Consider the following 23,141-nt stretch of genomic DNA (forward strand, 5'->3'; position numbering starts at 1 on the left):
AGAGACAGAGACAGACAGACATAGACAGACATAGACAAACATAGACAGACAGACAGACATAGACAGACATAGACAGACAGACAGACATAGACAGACATAGACAGACAGACAGACAGACAGACAGACAGACAGACAGACAGACAGACAGACAGACAGAGAGACATAGACACAGACAGAGACAGACAGAGACAGACAGAGACAGACAGACAGAGACAGACAGACATAGAGACAGAGAGACACAGACAGACATAGAGACAGAGACAGACAGACATAGACAGAGAGACAGACAGACATAGACAGACATAGACAGACATAGACAGACATAGACAGACAGACAGACAGAGACATAGACACAGACAGACATAGACACAGACAGACATAGACACAGACAGACATAGACACAGACAGACAGACACAGACACAGACAGACAGACACAGACAGACACAGACATAGACAGACACAGACATAGACAGAGACAGACACAGACAGAGACACACACAGACAGAGACACACACAGACAGAGACACACACAGACAGAGACACAGACAGACACAGACACAGACAGACAGACACAGACACAGACAGACAGACACAGACAGACACAGACATAGACAGACACAGACATAGACAGACATAGACAGAGACAGACATAGACAGAGACACACACAGACAGAGACACACACAGACAGAGACACACACAGACAGAGACACACACAGACAGAGACACACACAGACACAGACAGACAGACACAGACAGACAGACACAGACACAGACATAGACAGAGACACACACAGACAGAGACACACACAGACAGAGACACACACAGACAGAGACACACACAGACAGAGACACAGACAGACATAGACACAGACATAGACAGATAGACATACACAGACATAGACACAGACATAGACACAGACAGACATAGACATAGACACAGACAGACATAGACACAGACAGACATAGACACAGACAGACATAGACACAGACAGACATAGACACAGACAGACATAGACACAGACAGACATAGACACAGACAGACATAGACACAGACAGACATAGACACAGACAGACATAGACACAGACAGACATAGACACAGACAGACATAGACACAGACAGACAGACACAGACAGACAGACACAGACAGACACAGACAGACATAGAGACAGACAGACATAGAGACAGACAGACACAGACATAGACATAGACAGACAGAGACACAGAGACAGACAGAGACATAGACACAGAGACAGACACAGACAGAGACATAGACACAGACAGACATAGACACAGACAGACAGACAGAGACAGACATAGACATAGACAGACAGAGACACAGAGACAGACAGACAGAGACAGACATAGAGACACACAGACAGACAGACAGACAGAGACAGACATAGAGACACACAGACAGACACACAGACAGAGACACACAGACAGAGACACACAGACAGACACACAGACAGACACACAGACAGACACACAGACACACAGACAGACAGACATAGACACACAGACAGACACACAGACAGACACACAGACAGACACACAGACAGACATAGACACACAGAGACACAGACAGACAGACAGACACAGACACAGAGACAGACACACAGACAGACACAGACAGACAGACACAGACAGACACAGACAGACAGACAGACACAGACAGACACAGACAGACAGACAGACACAGACAGACAGACACAGACAGACAGACAGACAGACACAGACAGACACAGACAGACACAGACAGACAGACACAGACTAATGTAGGGGTAGGTAAATTTCGATGTAAACAGATGGGATAATGTCACAATCCAAGATGTTGTGTTCCCACCTCTTCCTGTTTCCTGAACTCCACCTCCATCTGCTTGTTGCGTGGCTGGTTCTTTCCGATGCTGTGTCCTGTGATGAAGTTACTGCTGATGTAGGCCAGCTCCGGGTCCTGTTTCCCTGCCTCCTTTATTAGCCTGTCACAGATGGACAGTAATCATGGAAATGGTATTAAGACAACCGAAATCCTCCCCCAAAAATATACTGCTAAATCACAAAGTTAATTCAATACAATTCATTCCATTCTTCTAGTCTTTTGAGCAGTGTACAAGAAACAATCCAAGGAGACGGTGTAGCAGAGGTATCACACATTTGAGCCAAAATGGCATTGAACACCAGATGCGTACCGGTTGAGGACGACGGCCGTGTAGCGCCTCTCAACGAAGATGATCCCACACAGGATGTTGGTGAACGGCGAGGGGAAGTTAGCCTCGGGTTTCTCCTTCACCTCCTCATCCTCGTCTTCGTCTTCCGAGTCACTCCACGACACGTAGCTGTCCTCGTTGCGGTTGTTGTACCACTCCACACTCTCAAACTGTTGCCTCTCAAAGGGCTTGTACTCATGGAGGATCTCCAGGAGACGGATGACCTTCGGGGTCACAAACTTCAGGTCCAGAGAGGCCGGGGAGAAGAGTTCCTCACACAGGGCGTGGACCTAGGACACCAGGAAGAAATAACTTCATAATAAACTCTGTGGACCTATCCTGTACCAAGAGGGGAAATTCACTTGCCCTTGTACGTACACACACACACACACACACACACACACACACACACACACACACACACTAGATTGCACAGCAACACAAAATACTAAAAGCAATCAATACCATGTATGTCATGAAGCCAAATCAAATCAAACAGACTATGCATAGATAATAAACAGAGATTAGCAGGCAGTGTACAAAACAAATGGGGCGGGTCAATGTAATAGTCCGGTGGCCATTTGATTAATTGTTCAGCAGCAGTCTTATGGCTTGGGGGTAGAAGCTCTGGGTGATGTACTGGGCAGTACACACTACCCTCTGTAGCGCCTTATGGTCAGATGCCGAGCAGTTGCTCGATGTTAATGGGGGCGTGTTCGGCCCGCCTTTTCCTGTAGTCCACAATCAGCTCCTTTGTCTTGATCACGTTGAGGGAAAGGTTGTTGTCCTGGCACCACACTGCCAGGTCTCTGACCTCCTCCCTATAGGCTGTCTCATCGTTGTCGGTGATCAGGCATACCACTGTTGTGTCGTCAGCAAACTTAATGATGGTGTTGGAGTCGTGGGTGAACAGGGAGTACAGGAGGAGACAAAGTACACACCCCTGAGGGGCCCCAATGTTGAGGATCAGCGTGGCGGATGTGTTGTTGCCTACCCTCACCACCTGGGGGCGGCCCGTCAGGAAGTCCAGGATCCAGTTGCAGAGGGAGGTGTACAGTTCCAGGGTCCTTAGCTTCATGGGCACTATGGTGTTTAACGCTGAGCTGTAGTCAATGAATAGCATTCCGACATAGGTTTTCCTGTGTCCAGGTGGGAAAGAGCAGTTTGGAGTGCAATTGAGATGGCGTCATCTGTGGATCTGTTGGGGTGGTATGCGAATTGGAGTGGGTCTAGGGTATCTGGGAGGATGCTGTTGATGTGAGCAATGACCAGAATTTCAAAGCACTTCATGGCTACCGACGTGAGTGCTACGGGGTGGTAATCATTTAGGCAGGTTACCTTCGCTTCCTTGGGCACAGGGACTATGGTGGTCTGCTTATAACATGTAGGTACAACAATGGATGTCATGCCCTTATTACAGCAATGGATGTTACGCAAGCGCTTTACAAACCTCAGCTAGGCCTACATAGCAACACAGGAGACCAAACTCAACGGGAATCACACAAAGAACATACACAAGAGTAAGTTGTTACACACATACCTTCCTCAGGATGGTGTCGGTGAAGAGCAGGAACTTCCTGTTGATCTCTTCCTGTTCGTGTTTGATGTACTTCTGCAGCTCCCTCACCATGATGCCAGCCACCTTGTCGGCACACCACGGCCCCAGTACCAGCAGCACCGCCCGGCAGTCACTCAGCACCTGGGGAAGGAAATCATTCAATGAGGATCTTTGAGAATGTTTTCATCCTAAAAAACGTATGTGTATTAGCCTACATGTTGTTTGAGGTACAGTAGGCCAACAGAGCTCCTGTAATAGGTCAAAGCTGTGTGCCAGAAAACATTTGTGGTGCTCATGTGAATTTCCTTTCTTTTCTTAAGCTTCAGACCAGACTCACTTCTCCCTTAAAACATACTTTTGCTATTCAATAATCACGGGTTTAGATTAGGACTATGCACACATTCTCATTAGCCGACCTGTTTGGATATGAAGGTGGGGCCAGACCTGTTTGGATATGAAGGTGGGGCCAGACCTGTTTGGATATGAAGGTGGGGCCAGACCTGTTTGGATATGAAGGTGGGGTCAGACCTGTTTGGATATGAAGGTGGGGTCAGACCTGTTTGGATATGAAGGTGGGGTCAGACCTGTTTGGATATGAAGGTGGGGTCAGACCTGTTTGGATATGAAGGTGCGGTCAGACCTGTTTGGATATGAAGGTGGGGCCAGACCTGTTTGGATATGAAGGTGGGGCCAGACCTGTTTGGATATGAAGGTGGGGCCAGACCTGTTTGGATATGAAGGTGGGGCCAGACCTGTTTGGATATGAAGGTGGGGCCAGACCTGTTTGGATATGAAGGTGGGGCCAGACCTGTTTGGATATGAAGGTGGGGCCAGACCTGTTTGGATATGAAGGTGGGGTCAGACCTGTTTGGATATGAAGGTGGGGCCAGACCTGTTTGGATATGAAGGTGGGGCCAGACCTGTTTGGATATGAAGGTGGGGCCAGACCTGTTTGGATATGAAGGTGGGGCCAGACCTGTTTGGATATGAAGGTGGGGCCAGACCTGTTTGGATATGAAGGTGGGGCCAGACCTGTTTGGATATGAAGGTGGGGTCAGACCTGTTTGGATATGAAGGTGGGGCCAGACCTGTTTGGATATGAAGGTGGGGCCAGACCTGTTTGGATATGAAGGTGGGGCCAGACCTGTTTGGATATGAAGGTGGGGTCAGACCTGTTTGGATATGAAGGTGGGGACAGACCTGTTTGGATATGAAGGTGGGGTCTCTGTCCTCTCGAGACACAGGTATGTTGCAGTCGTTGAGGAAGTGGAGAGCCTCGTCCAGCTCGCTCAGTAGATGCTCTGAGAGGCCGCTCTTGTCCAGGTAGGGTCCACAGTCCAGTACCACCTCTCTGGGCTGGGAGGCATATCTGAGACACACACACACACACAACACACACAGTTCATGGTAAACGCTGCATATGTCGGCTCAATCGGAAATTACCTTAACATATGAATCGCGCTATACAGCTGAACTTACACAATACGGATTGAATCGAGCCCTTAGATTATGTGCACAGGAGGTACCTGAGACGCTTTGTGAATACAGGCCATGATGTGTAAAATTACCTGTCAAGGACAACGAGGTCAGTAGCTGTCTCTGCATTGCTCTGCAGGATCCGCTCCAGGTTCTGGATCTTCTGTTCCAGTTCAGACGGGTCACATTTACCATTCAAAATGGATGCAGTGAGGCCCAGGATCCGAGGGCTGCACGGACAGCCCTCACATAGCTGAAATGGGAGATACATATAGCTGAAATGAGAGCCCACACATTGCTGTCTCTTCATCTATGTTTCAGTAATCACATCGCTGGAAACAAAGAAATTGGAGACAGGAAGACTGAGCCAGCCTAAAACAAGGAAAATGCTAAAACATTGGCCAGCCTCCAATGGGGTCCAATAATGAAGGCTGACTAACCACACTATTCTCATCTACAAAATGGGGAACAATATAATGAATAATCTCCGATCTCCATAAGGCCTTGGCTTTCGCCATACAGGGAAGGAAGAGTATGTGCTTGGCTTTCAAGCGACAGTTGAATGCATAGCTACGTAGAACAGATAGTAAATGTACCTTCATTATATCCCGGTAGGGATGGTCCGTGATTGCCAGGTGACACTCATCAAACACCACCAGGTTGAGTTTCCATAGTGGCAACACTCCACTCTTCAGCACATGCAGGAAGATATGGCACGTCATAACGAGCACCTAGAACAGAAATGATGGATAGAGTGAGCAGAGGATGGCATATTGCCTCCAAGAATAGATGACAGTTGTGTGACAGTATTCTGTGATGAACACAATCAATAACCTCTCCCCATTATGGACAAGACACTGGGGGTAATCAGTGTTATTTTTCAAAGTTGTTGAAATTGAGGGGAGAAAACTTTGGTAATGTTCTATTTTGTAGAATTACCACTGGTATTTATCATGAAAGAACTCTGTAACAATTGGTACTTTATTCTGGCAATTGCTTAGAATTATATGAAAATTGATAACAATTGGTAATTTTCCAGAAAGTTTGTTCAATGAACGGCACCTGATTTTCAATCATTTCTTGGCTCCACTTTTCCCTGGACCATGATGAGGTCTTCTCCACACACATGTATTCTCCAACCTGGAGATCGGAGTGGGTCCTAACACTAGCTGCTTGCTGAATCACAGACGATGCTTTATTTACCATGGAACAGATAAGGGGAAAACAGAAGAATCATGGTCTCAATCATATTGATGTACACGTATTAGAAGTTCATACTTATAAAAGGCTGCATTGTGACTCTCCACCCTTCTCAACCTTCCCCTTAAAGTGTGCACTTCCACTCTGCCTGAAATGGATTTAACAATGGTGAAACTCCCTCCAACCAATGCTTACACCAATCCAATGCTTTTAAATGCATGACAGGGAGTGGACGTGCACACTTTGAGAAAAGTGTGAAGAAATGGGATGCACCAAATAGTACATTTATCTGCGACTTTAAATGTAGCTACCTGCATTCACCAGGAAAACTGTCCTCTTCCCCTGTTCGACTAAGTCTCCCCGGATTTGGTGGGAGAGCTCTTTAGTTAGGAGTACTGCAATAAAGGTCTTCCCTGAGCCAGTATTTAAGCAGACAATAGTATTGTGTTCAAGAGCTGCTTCAAGAAGTTCAACCTGGTAGGGCAGATGAGGTCACAGTCATTAGTTTCAAACGTTGTGCACTATAACTGGTTACAAATAAATAAACTCTTGAAATAAAAGATAGATGCCGTACACTGACGAATGTTGGCAGTTTATTGAGCGAAAGGTCAATGGTGAAAGTACCAATGTCTACATACAACGCAATGCACTCTCCTAGTGCATAGTCAATTGTCTGTTTAAACTGTCAGTTCAGCTCAAATGTCAATTGTTAGTTAGACTACTTGCTCATTCCTCACCTGATATTTCCTAGGCGTGTAGATGTTGTCGTGGATGGCCTCCTGTTGCCACGGGAGACCAAAGAAAGGCCCCATGGGATTGGAGGCGGGGGTGACCAGCTGGAGTCCTGCCATGCTGCTTTTGGGGGATGCTGGGGGTGAGGTCCTCCACTCTTCCACTTTATTTTTTATCTAATTTCATCTTTCCCCTCCTCTAATGCTTACTGGTTCAGAAATAAACGGACAGCATGCAGACATGACGTTACTAATAATACAAGAATTGCTAATATTATTGAATGACATGATCAATAATTTAATCATTCTCCTCTAAAGCTAACTGGTTCAGGAAGAAACAGACAGCATGCACGCATGATGTTGCTAATTATGGGCAATTCCACAGTAACAGAGTGATGCAGACTTAGTGCAGATGCAAACTTCAGTAACAGAATGACGGTTGGAGCTGTTTGTGCCATCATTCTGTTAGCAAACTTTGCATCTGCACTGTTTTTGTAAAAATGTCAGTGGAAATTGTTAAAAGTAGTCCTTGTGCATAGAGTTGTATGGTTTGTTAAACTTTGAAATAAATGGTTTTTGTTTGACATACATTGTATAGTGAAAAAGCTGAGTCTCAGCATCACTGTCACCATGGAATTGCCCTAATACAATAATTGCTAATATTATTGAATGACATGACCAATAATAAATCATTTAATCTAACTGGTTCAGGAAGCAACAGACAGCATGATGTTCCCAGTAATACAATAATTACTAATATTTTTGACAAGACATGATCAATAACAAACATCATATTCACACAAGTGAAATGTATACTTACAAGTAGCGGCATAGACTCTGTGATGGGCCAGGCAGGACTTCTTCTAGGCTTCATCTCAACTAGAGGAGCTGTACAGAGAAACACACAACACAACCCCCTTAACATCAAACCCATTGATAGACCTATTGCACAAAAGCAAATGAAACTGTTGTTTCCTAGATAACTATCATATGTCAGGCTTATGGTAAAATGTATTTTACCTCTATGCAGTTGACTGGCTGTAATGGCAGGGCTTGAGAAGCTGAAGATTCTTCCTTCCTAAACAGAAATCACAGACAGAAAGGGAAAATACATGAGAGCACAGACATCTTGATGGGAGGAAATGGGAGAGTTCTCTGGTGTGGGCCGGAGGGGAGTGGAGTAAGGAGGGCGGTGGGGGAATCTAAATTCTGGATGGACACTAGCTTTTCAACACATTGTTGCCGCCCTAAAATTAAGACCCCACGCCTGCCCTGACTACCACAGCTCAACACAGCTGCAACCAATCCCAGCAGTAATTTCTGCTCAGCCAGCACAAGCCCTCATTTTTATAGAGTGATCACATTTGCTGTTAGTTAAAAGGCGGTTGGCTCCCTCTCGCTGACTGCATCCCAAATGGCACTCTATTCCATATATAGTGCACTACTTTTGACCAGAGCCCCCATGGGCCCTGGTCAAAGGTAGTACACTACTTAGGGAATGGGATGGTGTGCCAGTGTCTCTGACGCCATGCTGAGAGAGAACATACAAGCATATATAAATAAAATAAACAATTATATTAGGCCTAACCCCAATTAGTCTACTGGTCGATTGGCTGTTGGTCGACCTAGATCTTTTTAGTCGAGCAGTAGTATATATATCTATCTATCTGCACCCCATCTCAGTGAATTAATCTGAAAAAGGTTATGGTGATTTATGTTAATGCATTCAATATATTATTATTCCAGTCTTACCATTCTCATTCTCGGAATTGACACATTGTTCGCAGAGCGCACAAAGTTAAGTCAATTCAATTTAGTCAGTGTCTTGTTTGGTGCGCTCCTGTCAATGTTGAGTAAGGACGAGCACCTGATTACACATAAGTACACTACCGGTCAAAATTTTGTAGAACACCTACTCATTCAAGGGTTTTTCTTTATTCGAACTATTTTCTACATTGTAGAATAGTGAAGACATCAAAACTATGAAATAACACATATGGAATCATGTTGCAACCAAAAAAAGTGTTCAACAAATCAAAATATATTTTATATTTGAGATTTATCAAAGTAGCCACCTTTGGATGACACCTTTGCATATAAAATGTGTCAATTTGGGTATCTGATAGTATTTTTGATTAGCTTAACGTACCATACCAAATGGTACGTTAAGCTGTGGAGCTTCTCAAAGTAATGTTTTCTTCACCTCAAAAAGCAAGCAAACAAACGATGTTTTTACATCCGTTGAGAATGACAATAGTACCTCAATTTATCGGAAAAATCTTTCCAGCCCTCTCCCTTTCGATAACCACTCTGTGTGATCCAGTAGAAACGTAATAAAACAGGCCTACCTGATTACTTCTTATCAGTGCTTGACTTGGGTGCTGGTACTGTTTATATATATAGGTACAGGAGCTCCACAATACTTTTGTGCTAATATTCTATAAGAAGAACAGGAGCTCAAACAGTAGAACATTTGAGATGCTCCACTCTGGTGAGCTCTTGCCAAAGTCAAGCTCTGCTTCTTATCCCTTGCGCAAATAGCCTACAGCTGTGTCTGTCCCAAGCTCACTGGAGCAGGAAACTGAGGGCCCAGGATACTTTATACAATGTTGCAAGTTTGCTAGTGCAAGCTTGAGGCCAACTGAAGTTAATAGTTGATACAATGTTCCAAGTTCCTTGCAGAAAAGCCATGTGTAGCCAATGTGATTTATAGGATTTTAAAAAAGTAATAACTATCAGGATATTTCCTACCTGCAGGCTGCAATGTTTATTTGTTGCCTTTTTGTAGGCTATTTTTACATATTTGGCAACGGCAATAGAAGTTACTTTTTAGGTTGATAATTTTCAGTTAGATTTGGAGAGAAATTTGATTAACCACGCGACATTGATTTTGAGATAAGACGTTATTATATATGAAATGAAACTGTTCCACGAAAATGTGCATATGAAAACCAGAACTGGCACGCAGATCGGTAGAAATGGTCATACAAATTGGCATTCCACATGAGAAAGGTTGCCAACTCCCCATATAGCCTATTACCAGCAACTTCAGGAGAGTAATGGCAGAACATGCGAAAGCCAGCAGGAGGAGAATAGTTGGGTCAGGGTACGTTTTTTTCTTCTTCTGGTTATCTAGATCTCTGGCTCCCTCGAGTCACGCGTGTTATTTCATCAAACAGTAAGCTGATAGAACCAGGCATCCTGTGGCGTACGGCATCAGCATCGAATAGCCCCCGCGATATGCAACTTTTCAGGGAAGTCAGGAACCAATATACACAGTCAGTTAGGAAAGCTTAGGCTAGCCTTTTCAAACAGAAATTTGCATCCTGGAGCACTAATTCCAAAAAGTTTTGGGACACTGTTAAATCCATGGAGAATAAGAGCACCTCCTCCCAGCTGCCCACTGCACTGAGGCTAGGAAACACTGTCACCACCGGTAAATCTTCGATAATCGAGAATTTCAATAAGCATTTTTCTACGGCCAGCCATGCTTTCCACCTGGCTACCCCTATGGCATGCTCTCCCTTATGTAAGGAATTAGGCACTTTCCCATGTTTACTACAGTATTTATTGCCGACTGCACAGTAACCTAATAAACAAAAACTTATTTTGTTAAAAAAATAAGGATTAAAAAAAAAATACTCTCAAAATGAAGATGTTGATTTAGTTATGGATCCATTCTATAACGAATTACTATGGGAATAAATATCACTGATTTACAGAAATATTGGAACAAAGTTGGCTAATGAAGGCAAACAACTTAGAATCCTCTGATCCTGTAGCCTACTCCTGACGTCACGTTGTACAGCGCCATAGAAATCGTGAGGGTTTCGTTTTTTCCTTTTTCTCTGAATAGAAACACCATAATATTAATCAAATGAATTAAGCCAAATTTCTTAAAATCAATCCCATATACTATGTTATTACAAAAAAGGTTTTAAATTCTCTGGTAATGCCAATACGGAATACAATCAAATGCTTCTCAAAGATGCCCTCTGGTGGTCAAACTAGCAATAACTTGAAGTAACAGAAAAAAAATGGCTGAGAAATAAATGACGTGTCACAGAATGCTGAGGCAGCACGCCTTTAAGTGTGCCGCAGTATGACTACTTTAAAGGAGGAACCAATTAGAAGGCGACCGATTAATCGGAATGGCCGATTAATTCGGGCCGATTTCAAGTTTTCATAACAATCGGAAATCGTTATTTTTGGATCCCGATTAGGCCGTTTTTTTTTTTTACACCTTTATTTAACTAGGCAAGTCAGTTAAGAACACATTTTTATTTTCAATGACAGCCTAGGAACGGTGGGTTAACTGCCTTGTTCAGGGGCAGAACAACAGATTTTTACCTTGTCAGCTCGGGGATTCAATCTTGCAACCTTACGGTTAACTAGTCCAACGCTCTAACCACCTGCTTTACATTGCACCCCACGAGGAGCCTGCCTGTTACGCGAATGCAGTAAGAAGCAAAGGTAAGTTGCTAGCTAGCATTAAACTTATCTTATAAAAAACAATCAGTCATAGTCACTAGTTAAATACACATGGTTGATGATATTACTAGTTTATCTAGCCTGTCCTGCGTTGCATATAATCGCTTAGGTACACGTTGCTTCAACGTGTACCTAACCATAAACATCAATGCCTTTCTTAAAATCAATACACAAGTATATATTTTTAAACCTGCATATTTAGTTAATATTGCCTGCTAACATGAATTTCTTTTAACTAGGGAAAATGTGTCACTTCTCTTGCAACAGTCAGGGTATATGCAGCAGTTTGGGCCGCCTGGCTCGTTGCAAACAGTGAAGACTATTTCTTCCTAACAAAGACAGCCGACTTCGCCAAAAGGGGGATGATTTAACAAAAGCGCATGCACGAATGTATCTAACCATAAACATCAATGCCTTTCTTAAAATCAATACACAGAAGTATATATTTTTAAACCTGCATATTTAGCTAAAAGAAATCCAGGTTAGCAGGCAATACTAACCAGGTGAAATTGTGTCACTTCTCTTGCGTTCATTGCACGTAGAGTCAGGGTATATGCAACAGTTTGGGCTGCCTGGCTCGTTGCGAACTAATTTGCCAGAATGTTACGTAATTATGACATAACATAGAAGGCTGTGCAATGTAACAGGAATATTTAGACTTAGGGATGCCACCCGTTAGATAAAATACGGAACGGTTCCGTATTTCACTGAAAGAAAAACGTTTGAGATGATAGTTTCCGGATTCGACCATATTAATGACCTAAGGCTCGTATTTCTGTGTGTTTATTATATTATAATTAAGTCTATGATTTGATAGAGCAGTCTGACTGAGCGGTGGTCCTTTATCCGCCGGTCCGTGAAAATATTGTCTGACATTAAACCGGTCCGTGGCCTAAAAAAGGTTGGGGACCGCTGGTGTAACCGATGTGAAATGGCTAGCTAGTTAGCCAGGTGCGCGCTAATAGCGTTTCAAACGTCACTCGCTCTTAGACTTGGAGTGGTTGTTCCCCTTGCTCTGCATGGGTAACGCTGCTTCGAGGGTGGCTGTTGTCGATGTGTTCCTGGTTCGAGCCCAGGTAGGAGCGAGGAGAGGGACGGAAGCTATACCGTTACACTGGCAATAATAAAGTCACTATAAGAACATCCAATAGTCAAAGGTATATGAAATACAAATCGTATAGAGAGAAATAGTCCTATAATTCCTATAATAACTACAACCTAAAACTTCTTACCTGGGAATATTGAAGACTCATGTTAAAAGGAACCACAAGCTTTCATATGTTCTCATGTTCTGAGCAAGGAACTTAAACGTTAGCTTTCTTACATGGCACATATTGCATTTTTACGTTCTTCTCCAACACTTTGTTTTTGCATTATTTAAACCAAATTGAACATGTTTCATTATTTATTTGAGGCTAAATTGATTTTATTGGTGCATTATATTAAGTTAAAATAAGTGTTCATTCAGTATTGTTGTAATTGTCATTATTACAAATAAACCAAAAAAATGTTAAAAAAACATTTTTGATTTTGATTTATTTTAACCTCTTACATCTAGACGTTCCGCTAGCGGAACACCTGCTCCAATATCCAATGATGGGCGTGGCGCGAAATACAAATTCCTCTAACATCCGAAAACTTCCATTTTTCAAACATATGACTATTTTACAGCATTTTAAAGACAAGACTCTCGTTAATCTAACCACACTGTCCGATTTCAAAAAGGCTTTACAACGAAAGCAAAACAGATTATGTCAGCAGAGTACCCAGCCAGAAATAATCAGACACCCATTTTTCAAGCTAGCATATAATGTCACAAAAAACAAAACCACAGCTAAATGCAGCACTAACCTTTGATGATCTTCATCAGATGACAACCCTAGGACATTATGTTATACAATGCATGCATGTTTTGTTCAATCAAGTTCATATTTATATAAAAAAACAGCTTTTTTACATTAGCATGTGACGTTCAGAACTAGCATACCCCCCGCAAACATCCGGTGAATTTACAAAATTACTCACGATAAACGTTCACAAAAAACATCATTATTTTAAGAATTATAGATACAGAACTCCTCTATGCACTCGATATGTCCGATTTTAAAATAGCTTTTCGGTGAAAGCACATTTAGCAATATTCTCAGTAGATAGCCCAGCCATCACGGCTAGCCATTTAGACACCGACCAAGTTTAGCCCTGATCAAACTCCGATTTACTATTACAAAAGTTTCATTACCTTTGTTGTCTTCGTCAGAATGCACTCCCAGGACTGCCATTTCAATAACAAATGTTGGTTTGGTCCAAAATAATCCATCGTTATATCCAAATTGCGGCGTTTTGTTCGTGCGTTCCAAGACACTATCCGAAATGGTAAATCAGGGTCGCGAGCATGGCGCAATTCGTGACAAAAGATTTCTAAATATTCCATTACCGTACTTCGAAGCATGTCAACCGCTGTTTAAAATCCATTTTTATGCCATTTTTCTCGTAAAAAAGCGATAATATTCCGACCGGGAATCTCCGTTTAGCTAAACAGAGGAAAGAAAACAAAGCTTTCGGTCGACGCGGGCACGAGCCTGAGTCTCACAGTACTGTAACCAGCCACTATCCAAACGCGCTACTTTGTTTCAGCCAGAGCCTGCAAAGCCACGATTCAGCATTTTGCCGCCTTCTCAGAGTCCATGTGAGCCGTAGAAAGTGTCACGTAAGAGCAGAGATCCCCTGTAATAGATAGAGATAATCAACAAGGCCAAGAAATGGTCAGACAGGGTACTTCCTGTACAGAATCTTCTCAGGTTTTGGCCTGCCAAATTAGTTCTGTTATACTCACAGACACCATTCAAACAGTTTTAGAAACTTTGGAGTGTTTTCTATCCAAAGCTAATAATTATATGCATATTCTAGTTTCTGGGCAGGAGTACTAATCAGATTAAATCGGGTACGTTTTTTATCCGTCCGTGAAAATACTGCCCCCTAGCCATAACAGGTTAATTGGCCGATTAATCGGTATCGGCTTTTTTGGTCCTCCAATAATCGGTATCGGCGGTGAAAATCATAATCGGTCGACCTCTAGAACCAATGTACCTAGGTGTCTGGTTGGACAGTAAACTCTCAACAACATTAACCTCTATGGGCTAGGTGGGACGCTAGCGTGCCACCCGTGGTGCACTCCATCAACAGCAGGTGCATTTCAAGAGCGGCAAATTTGAATCCAAATAAATGTCAAAATTCAAATTTTTCAAACTTACAACTATTTTACACCCTTTGAAAGATAAACATCTCCTTAATCTAACCACGTTTTACGATTTCAAAAAGGTTTTACGGCGAAAGCATAAATTTAGAGTATGTTGGGACAGTACATTTACAAGAGTTGTGTGTAATGTTTTGTCAAGTCAAAGACAGGGTCACCAAAACCATAAAACCAGCTAAAATGATGCACTAACCTTTTACAATCTCCATCAGATGACACTCCTAGGACATTATGTTAGACAATGCATGCATTTTTAGTTCTATCAAGTTCATATTTATATCCAAAAACAGCGTTTTACTATGGCATTGACGTTGAGGAAATCGTTTCCCTCCAATAACCGGCAGTCAAGTCAGCGTCACAAATTAAATAATTAAAATTAGAAAACATTGGTAAAATATTATATTGTCATTTAAAGAATTATAGATTTACATCTCTTGAACGCAATCAACTTGCCAGATTTAAAAATAACCTTACTGGGAAATCACACTTTGCAATAATCTGAGCACTGCGCCCAGAAAAATACGCGTTGTGATACAGACTAGACGTCATGTTGGGGAGATCTAAAATCGAAAATACTATGTAAATAATCCATTACCTTTGATTCTCTTCATCAGATGTCACTTCCAGGTATCACAGGTCCATAACGAATGTAGTTTTGTTCAAAAAAGCTCATCATTTATGTCCAAAAATCTCCGTCTTGTTAGCACATGATCTAAGCCAGCCGGACTTCTCGTCATGAACGAGGGGAAAAAATATATTTACGTTCGTTCAAACATGTCAAACGTTGTATAGCATAAATCATTAGGGCCTTTTTTAACCAGAACATGAATAATATTCAAGGTGGACGAATGCATACTCTTTTATAACGTATTGGAACGAGGGTACCCAACATGAACTCGCGCGCCAGGTGTCTAATGGGACATCATCGTTCCATGGCTCTTGTTCGGTCAGATCTCCCTCCAGAAGACTCAAAACACTTTGTAAAGGCTGGTGACATCTAGTGGAAGCAATAGGAAGTGCCAAAATATTCCTCAGCCCCTGTGTTTTTCAATGGGATAGGTTTAAAGGTAATACAACACATCAGGTATCCACTTCCTGTCAGAAAATGTCTCAAGGTTTTGCCTGCCAAATGAGTTCTGTTATACGCACAGACACCATTCAAACAGTTTTAGAAACTTTGGAGTGTTTTCTATCCAAAGCTAATAATTATATGCATATTCTAGTTTCTGGGCAGGAGTACTAATCAGATTAAATCGGGTACATTTTTTTATCCAGACGTGCAAATGCTGCCCCCTAGCCCTAACAGGTTAAGCATCTCCAATCCAAAATGTAATCTAGAATCGGCTTCCTATTTCGCAACAAAGCATCCTTCACTCATGCTGCCAAACATACCCTCGTAAAACTGACAATCCTAACGATCCTCGACTTCAGGCGATGTAATTTACAAAATAGCCTCCAACACCCTACTCAGAAAATTGGATGTAGTCTATCATAGAGCCATCCGTTTTGTCACTAAAGCCCCATATACTACCCACCACTGCGACCTGTATGCTCTCGTTGGCTGGCCCTCGCTACATATCCGTCGCCAAACCCACAGGCTCCAGGTCATCTATAAGTCTTTGCTAGGCAAAGCCCCGCCTTCTCAGCTCACTGGTCACCATAGCAACACCCACCCATAGCACACACTCCAGGTATATTTCACTGGTCATCCCAAATCCAACACCTCCCTTGGCTGCCTTTCCTTCCAGTTCTCTGCTGCCAATGACTGGAACGAATTGCAAAAGTCAATGAAGCTGGAGACATATCTCCCTCACTAACTATAAGCATCAGCTGTCAGAGCAGCTTACCAATCACTGCACCTGTACACAGCCCATCTGTAAATAACCCACCCAACTACCTCCTCCCCATATTGTTTTTATTTTATTTTATTTTTTTAATTGCACCCCAGTATCTTTACTTGCACATCATGCTTAGGGTCATTGTCCTGCTGGAAGGTGAACCTCCGTCCCAGTCTCAAATCTCTGGAAGACTGAAACAGGTTTCCCGCAAGAATTTCCCTGTATTTAACGCCATCCATTATTCCTTCAATTCTGACCCGTTTCCCAGTCCCTGCCGATGGAAAATGGGATGGTTTTCTCGGGGTGATGAGAGGTGTTGGGTTTGCGCCATACACAACATTTTCCTTGATGGCAAAAAGCTCAATTTTAGTCTCATCTGATCAGAGTACCTTTTTCCATATGTATGGAGAGTCTCCCATATGCCTTTTGGCGAACATCAAACGTGTTTGCTTATTTTTTTCTTTAAGCAATGGCTTTTTTCTGTCCACTCTTCCGTAAAGCCCAGCTCTGTGGAGTGCACGGCTTAAAGTGGTCTTATGGACAGACACTCCAATCTCCACTGTGGAGCTTTGCAGCTCCTTCAGGGTTATCTTTAGTCTCCTTGTTGCCTCTCTGATTAATGCCCTCCTTGCCTGGTCCATGAGTTTTGGTGGGCGGCCCTCTCTTGGCAGGCTTATTGTGGTGCCATATTATTTCCAATTTTTAATAAATGGATTTAATGGCGCTCCGTGGGATGTTCAAAGTTTCAGATATTTTTTTATAACCCAACCCTGATCTGTACGTCTCCACAACTTTGTCCCTGACCTGTTTGGAGAGCTCCTTGGTCTTCATGGTGCCGCTTGCTTGGCGGTGCCCCTTGCTTAGTGGTGTTGCACACTCTGGGGCTTTTCAGAACTGGTGTAAATATACTGAGATAATGTGACAGATTGCACACAGGTGGACTTTATTAAACTAATTATGTGACTTCTGAAGGTAATTGGTTGCACCAGAACTTATTTAGGGGCTTCATAGCAAAAGGGGCGAATACATATGCACGCACCACTTCTCTTTTTTTTTTTAACAAGTAATTGTTTTCATTTCACTTCACCAATTTGGACTATTTTGTGTATGTCCATTACATGAAATCCAAATAAAAATCAATTTAAATTACAGGTTGTAATGCAACAAAATAGGAAAAACACCAAGGGGGTGAATACTTTTGCAAGGCATTGTATACACTCCTTTCATGAAACTATCTTATCGCCTAGTTGAAACCTGGGGCTCCTACTTTACTCTTAACATTACTGTTCTTCACGTTCGTAAAAAAATATCTTTAAACTTTGTCATGCTCGTTAGAATTTCCTTGATTCGCTGGTAGGGAAGAGTGGGGGGAATTGTTTGAAAGTTGCGCACTCCCTAGTAGTAAGGGGAGACGGGGGAATTGTTTGAAAGTTGCGCGCTCACTATTAGGAAGGGGAAACGGGGGGAATTGTTTGAAAGTTGCACGCTCACTATTGGTAAGGGGGGGACGGGATTATAACAGTCTTTATATCTATTATAGACATGTTTGCTCAGTGGTGAACCGTGGCCTTCAGTGGGGGAAAAAAAAATCTTTCAACACATTGTACCAAACTCAAAAATATCAAAAATAACAAATATAAAAGGGCTCGACATCAGCGCTTGTCCGCTTGCCTGGGGAATTTTTTTTTAAATTATCGGACAACAAAAATATAGATTTAAGTTGTCAGAATCCCGCAAAAATCGCAATATCAAACAATTAGGCTACTCCGATCCGAACTGGATCAGTGTCCTCCGGATGCAATTTGTTGCACACTGTCCTCCCAATCTCTGCAGTGCGCGTTGGAGTAGAATTATTGTAGGCCTGCATTGACAGGCACAAGCGGTCTTTCAATCATGCAGTTACTAGACACGTTTTTGAGATTAAAGCCTCATTTGTTGATATTCATTGCTAGCTAGCAAGTTACTTCAACAATTATAGTTCATTTTTGGTCAGCAATTAAAATCCTGGAAAAGTCATGGTGTGTGATTCACCAGCGTGTACCAGTAGGCCCTTGCCGGGGGGAGAGACAGAGAGGTATAATAATGACATTCAAACTAACTAGATAGCCAATTCAAAACATAGTGTAGTTTGGCTAGTTCTCTCGCTAGTTAACCTGTTATGGCTAGGGGGCAGTATTTTCACAGCCGGATAAAAAAACGTACCCGATTTAATCTGATTATTACTCCTGCCCAGAAACTAGAATATGCATATAATTATTGGCTTTGGATAGAAAACACTCCAAAGTTTCTAAAACTGTTTGAATGGTGTCTGTGAGTATAACAGAACTCATTTGGCAGGCCAAAACCTGAGAAGATTCCATGCAGGAAGTGCCCTGTCTGACAATTTCTTGCCCTTCTTCATTATCTCTATCCATTACAGAGGATCTCTGCTGTTACGTGACACTTCCTACGGCTCCCATGGGCTCTCAGAAGGCGGCAAAAAGCTGAATCGTGGCTTTGCAGCCTCTGGCTGAAAAAAAGTAGCGCGTTTGGGTAGTGGCTGGTTACAGTACTGTGAGACTCAGGCTCGTGCCCGCGTCGACAGAATGCTTTGTTTTCTTTCGTCTGTTTACCTAAACGCAGATTCCCGGTCGGAATATTATCGCTTTTTTACGAGAAAATAGGCATAAAAATTGATTTTAAACAGCGGTTGACATGCTTCGAAGTAGGGTAATGGAATATTTAGAAATCTTTTGTCACGAATTGCGCCATGCTCGTGACCCTTATTTACCATTTCGGATAGTGTCTTGAACGCACGAACAAAACGCCGCTGTTTGGATATAACTATGGATTATTTTGAACCAAACCAACATTTGTTATTGAAGTAGCAGTCCTGGGAGTGCCTTCTAACGAAGAACATCAAAGGTAATCAAACTTTTGTAATAGTAAATCGGAATTTGGTCAGGGCTAAACTTGGTCGGTGTCTAAATGGCTAGCCGTGATGGCTGGGCTATCTACTGAGAATATTGCAAAATGTGCTTTCACCGAAAAGCTATTTTAAAATCGGACATATCGAGTGCATAGAGGAGTTCTGTATCTATAATTCTTAAAATAATTGTTATGTTTTTTGTGAACGTTTATCGTGAGTAATTTACTAATTCACCGGAAGTTTGCGGTGGGTATGCTAGTTCTGAACATCACATGCTAATGAAAAGGCTGGTTTTTGATATAAATATGAACTTAATTGAACAAAACATTGTATAACATAATGTCCTAGGAGTGTCATCTGATGAAGATCAAAGGTTAGTGCTGCATTTAGCTGTGGTTTTGGTTTTTGTGACATATATGCTTGCTTTGAAAATGGCTGTGTGATTATTTTTGGCAGGGTACTCTCCTGACATAATGTAATGTTTTGCTTTCGCTGTAAAGCCTTTTTGAAATTGGACAATGTGGTTAGATTAACGAGAGTCTTGTCTTTAAAATGGTGTAAAATAGTCATATGTTTGAGAAATGAAAGTTATAGCATTTATGAGGTATTTGTATTTCACGCCACGCGATTCCACTGGCTGTTGACCTTGCCCAGGGAGGTTAACCTCTTACATCTAGACGTTCCGCTAGCGGAACACCTGCTCCAATATCCAATGATAGGCGTGGCGCGAAATACAAATTCCTCAAAAATACAAAAACTTCAATTTTTCAAACATATGACTATTTCACAGCATTTTAAAGACAAGACTCTCCTTTATCTAACCACACTGTCCGATTTCAAAAAGGCTTTACAGCGAAAGCAAAACATTAGATTATGTCAGCAGAGTACCAAGCCAGAAATAATCAGACACCCATTTTTCAAGCTAGCATATAATGTCACAAAAACCCAGAAGACAGCTAAATGCAGCACTAACCTTTGATGATCTTCATCAGATGACACACCTAGGACATTATGTTATACAATACATGCATGTTTTGTTCAATCAAGTTCATATTTATATCAAAAAACAGCTTTTTACATTAGCATGTGACGTTCAGAACTAGCATACCCCCCGCAAAGTTCCGGGGAATTCGCTAACAATTTACTAAATTACTCACGATAAACGTTCACAAAAAGCATAACAATTATTTTAAGAATTATAGATACAGAACTCCTCTATGCACTCGATATGTCCGATTTTAAAATAGCTTTTTGGTGAAAGCACATTTTGCAATATTCTAAGTACATAGCCCAGCCATCACGGGCTAGCTATTTAGACACCCGGCAAGTTTAGCACTCACCAATATCAGATTTACTATTATAAACGTTTGATTACCTTTTGTTGTCTTCGTCAGAATGCACTCCATGGACTGCTACTTCAATAACAAATGTTGGTTTGGTCCAAAATAATCCATCGTTATATCCGAATAGCGGCGTTTTGTTCGTGCGTCCCAGACACTATCCGAAATGGTAAATCAGGGTCCCGCGCATGGCGCAATTCGTGACAAAAAATGTCTAAATATTCCATTACCGTACTTCGAAGCATGTCAACCGCTGTTTAAAATCAATTTTTATGCAATTTATCTCGTAAAAAAGCGATAATATTCCGACCGGGAATCTCCTTTTCGGCAAACAGAGGAAAAAAATAACAAAGACGGGGGGGGCCAGGGCACGCGCCTAAGCCCACAGTCCCTTGATCGGCCACTTGAGAAAGGCGATAATGTGTTTCAGCCTGGGGCTGGGATGACGACATTCAGGTTTTTCCCGGGCTCTGAGCGCCCATGGAAGACGTAGGAAGTGTCACGTTAGAGCAGAGATCCTTTGTAAAAGATAGAGATGGCAAAGAAGTTCAAGAAATGGTCAGACAGGCCAATCCTGTAAAGGAATCTCTCAGGTTTTGACCTGCCATTTGAGTTCTGTTATACTCACAGACACCATTCAAACAGTTTTAGAAACTTTGGAGTGTTTTCTATCCAAAGCCAATAATTATATGCATATTCTAGTTACTGGGCAGGAGTAGTAACCAGATTAAATCAGGTACGTTTTTTATCCAGCCGTGAAAATACTGCCCCCTAGCCATAACAGGTTAAGGAGAAGTTTATATATAATCCTATGCATAGAACTTGTATCTTTCATCAAAGTTTATGATGAGTATTTCTGTAAATTGATGTGGCTCTGCAAAATCACCGGATGTTTTGTAGGCAAAACATTACTGAACATAACGCGCCAATGTAAACTGAGATTTTTGGATATAAATATGAACTTTATCGAACAAAACATACATGTACTGTGTAACACGAAGTCCTATGAGTGCCATCTGATGAAGATCATCAAAGGTCAGTGATTAATTTTCTCTCTATTTCAGCTTTTTGTGACTCCTCTCTTTGGCTGGAAAATGGCTGTATGTTTTTTTTGTGACTAGGTGCTGACCTAACAATCGTATGGTGTGGTTTCGTTGCAAAGCCTTTTTGAAATCAGACACTGTGGCTGGATTAACAAGAAGTTTATCTTTAAAATGGTGTATTATACTTGTATGTTTGAGGAATTTTAATTATGAGATTTCTGTTTTGAATTTGGCGCCCTGCAATTTCACTGGCTGTTGTTGAGGTGGTAGCGTCCCACATATCCCAGAGGTTTTAAGCTGACTCTGGTGTGTTCAAGCAGGGTTTGATCAAAAGCCTGAACACCCAGTAGCTCTCCAGATGGAGGGTTGACGGACCACGTATTTTATACAGTAGCCTATCAGTGCACTATTTTACTTGGTAGAGGTTTAAGTGCCTTGCTTAAGGCCACAAGGCAAAAGATACTGTATAACACATGGTATCAGACAGCAGCAGCCATCCTTTGTCAATACCAATGATAATAATTTATGTTGTTTTGTGAAGTGATTTCTTGCATTACACAACACCATTTTCAGTCACCTTTTTGTCTTGTCAGTCCTATATGTCTGAAGGACACGTGGCAAAAAAAAATGTCAAGCCCTGACATAGCATAATTGAAATGCATTCAAATGAAATAAACAGGCGGAAGACTGAGCCGAGCTTCAGGCTGCCTCTCACATCGATAGCACTCACACGGATAACGTTGACAACAACCACACAACCTATGGTAGCCTAACAGCATCACCATCACACTATCACCAAAAGTGACAAGTGGCACATCAAAAGGATGTGTGTGACAAGCTTGTGACGCTGAAAGGACAGCGACTGTAATACCAGCGCACTCTATGTTGGAGACTGCACTTTTTGTAAAACACATAGCGCTGATAGAAAGATAGCCGTCACACACAGCATGATGTTAAAGGATAAGCAGCCCATTCACTCAGACATAAAAGGCCAAGCATTTCCCAATCAAAATTTACAACTATTACTTCCCATTACAACAAAGAAAAGTTAGCACATTAATTTAAACTTTAGGTGATCTAAACCAACATAAGTTAT

At 42.1% G+C, this 23,141-nt stretch overlaps 1 protein-coding gene across 2 annotated transcripts in view; it reads right to left on the reverse strand.

The window, feature by feature from the left end:
- Positions 1-23,141, reverse strand: part of LOC106611270 (endoribonuclease Dicer) — a 77,235-nt gene that overhangs the window by 47,281 nt on the left and 6,813 nt on the right. Inside the window, exons 2-12 of one of the 2 annotated variants that reach the window (XM_082955752.1) lie at positions 8,193-8,250; positions 7,993-8,060; positions 7,179-7,381; positions 6,753-6,915; positions 6,304-6,434; positions 5,838-5,972; positions 5,334-5,494; positions 4,966-5,134; positions 3,748-3,906; positions 2,190-2,497; positions 1,847-1,979 (exon numbers count right to left, since the gene is read on the reverse strand). In XM_082955752.1, the coding sequence (XP_082811878.1) occupies positions 1,847-1,979; positions 2,190-2,497; positions 3,748-3,906; positions 4,966-5,134; positions 5,334-5,494; positions 5,838-5,972; positions 6,304-6,434; positions 6,753-6,915; positions 7,179-7,292 (1,473 nt within the window). In that variant the 5' untranslated portion in view covers positions 7,293-7,381; positions 7,993-8,060; positions 8,193-8,250. Of the gene's footprint in view, positions 1-1,846; positions 1,980-2,189; positions 2,498-3,747; positions 3,907-4,181; positions 4,249-4,965; positions 5,135-5,333; positions 5,495-5,837; positions 5,973-6,303; positions 6,435-6,752; positions 6,916-7,178; positions 7,382-7,992; positions 8,061-8,192; positions 8,251-23,141 lie in introns of those variants that run through there. The other variant, XM_082955753.1, reaches the window with a different exon arrangement.

The sequence above is a fragment of the Salmo salar genome, chromosome 09 (assembly GCF_965601325.2).
Source record: "Salmo salar chromosome 09, fSalSal1, whole genome shotgun sequence".
Classification (NCBI taxonomy): Eukaryota; Metazoa; Chordata; class Actinopteri; order Salmoniformes; family Salmonidae; genus Salmo; species Salmo salar.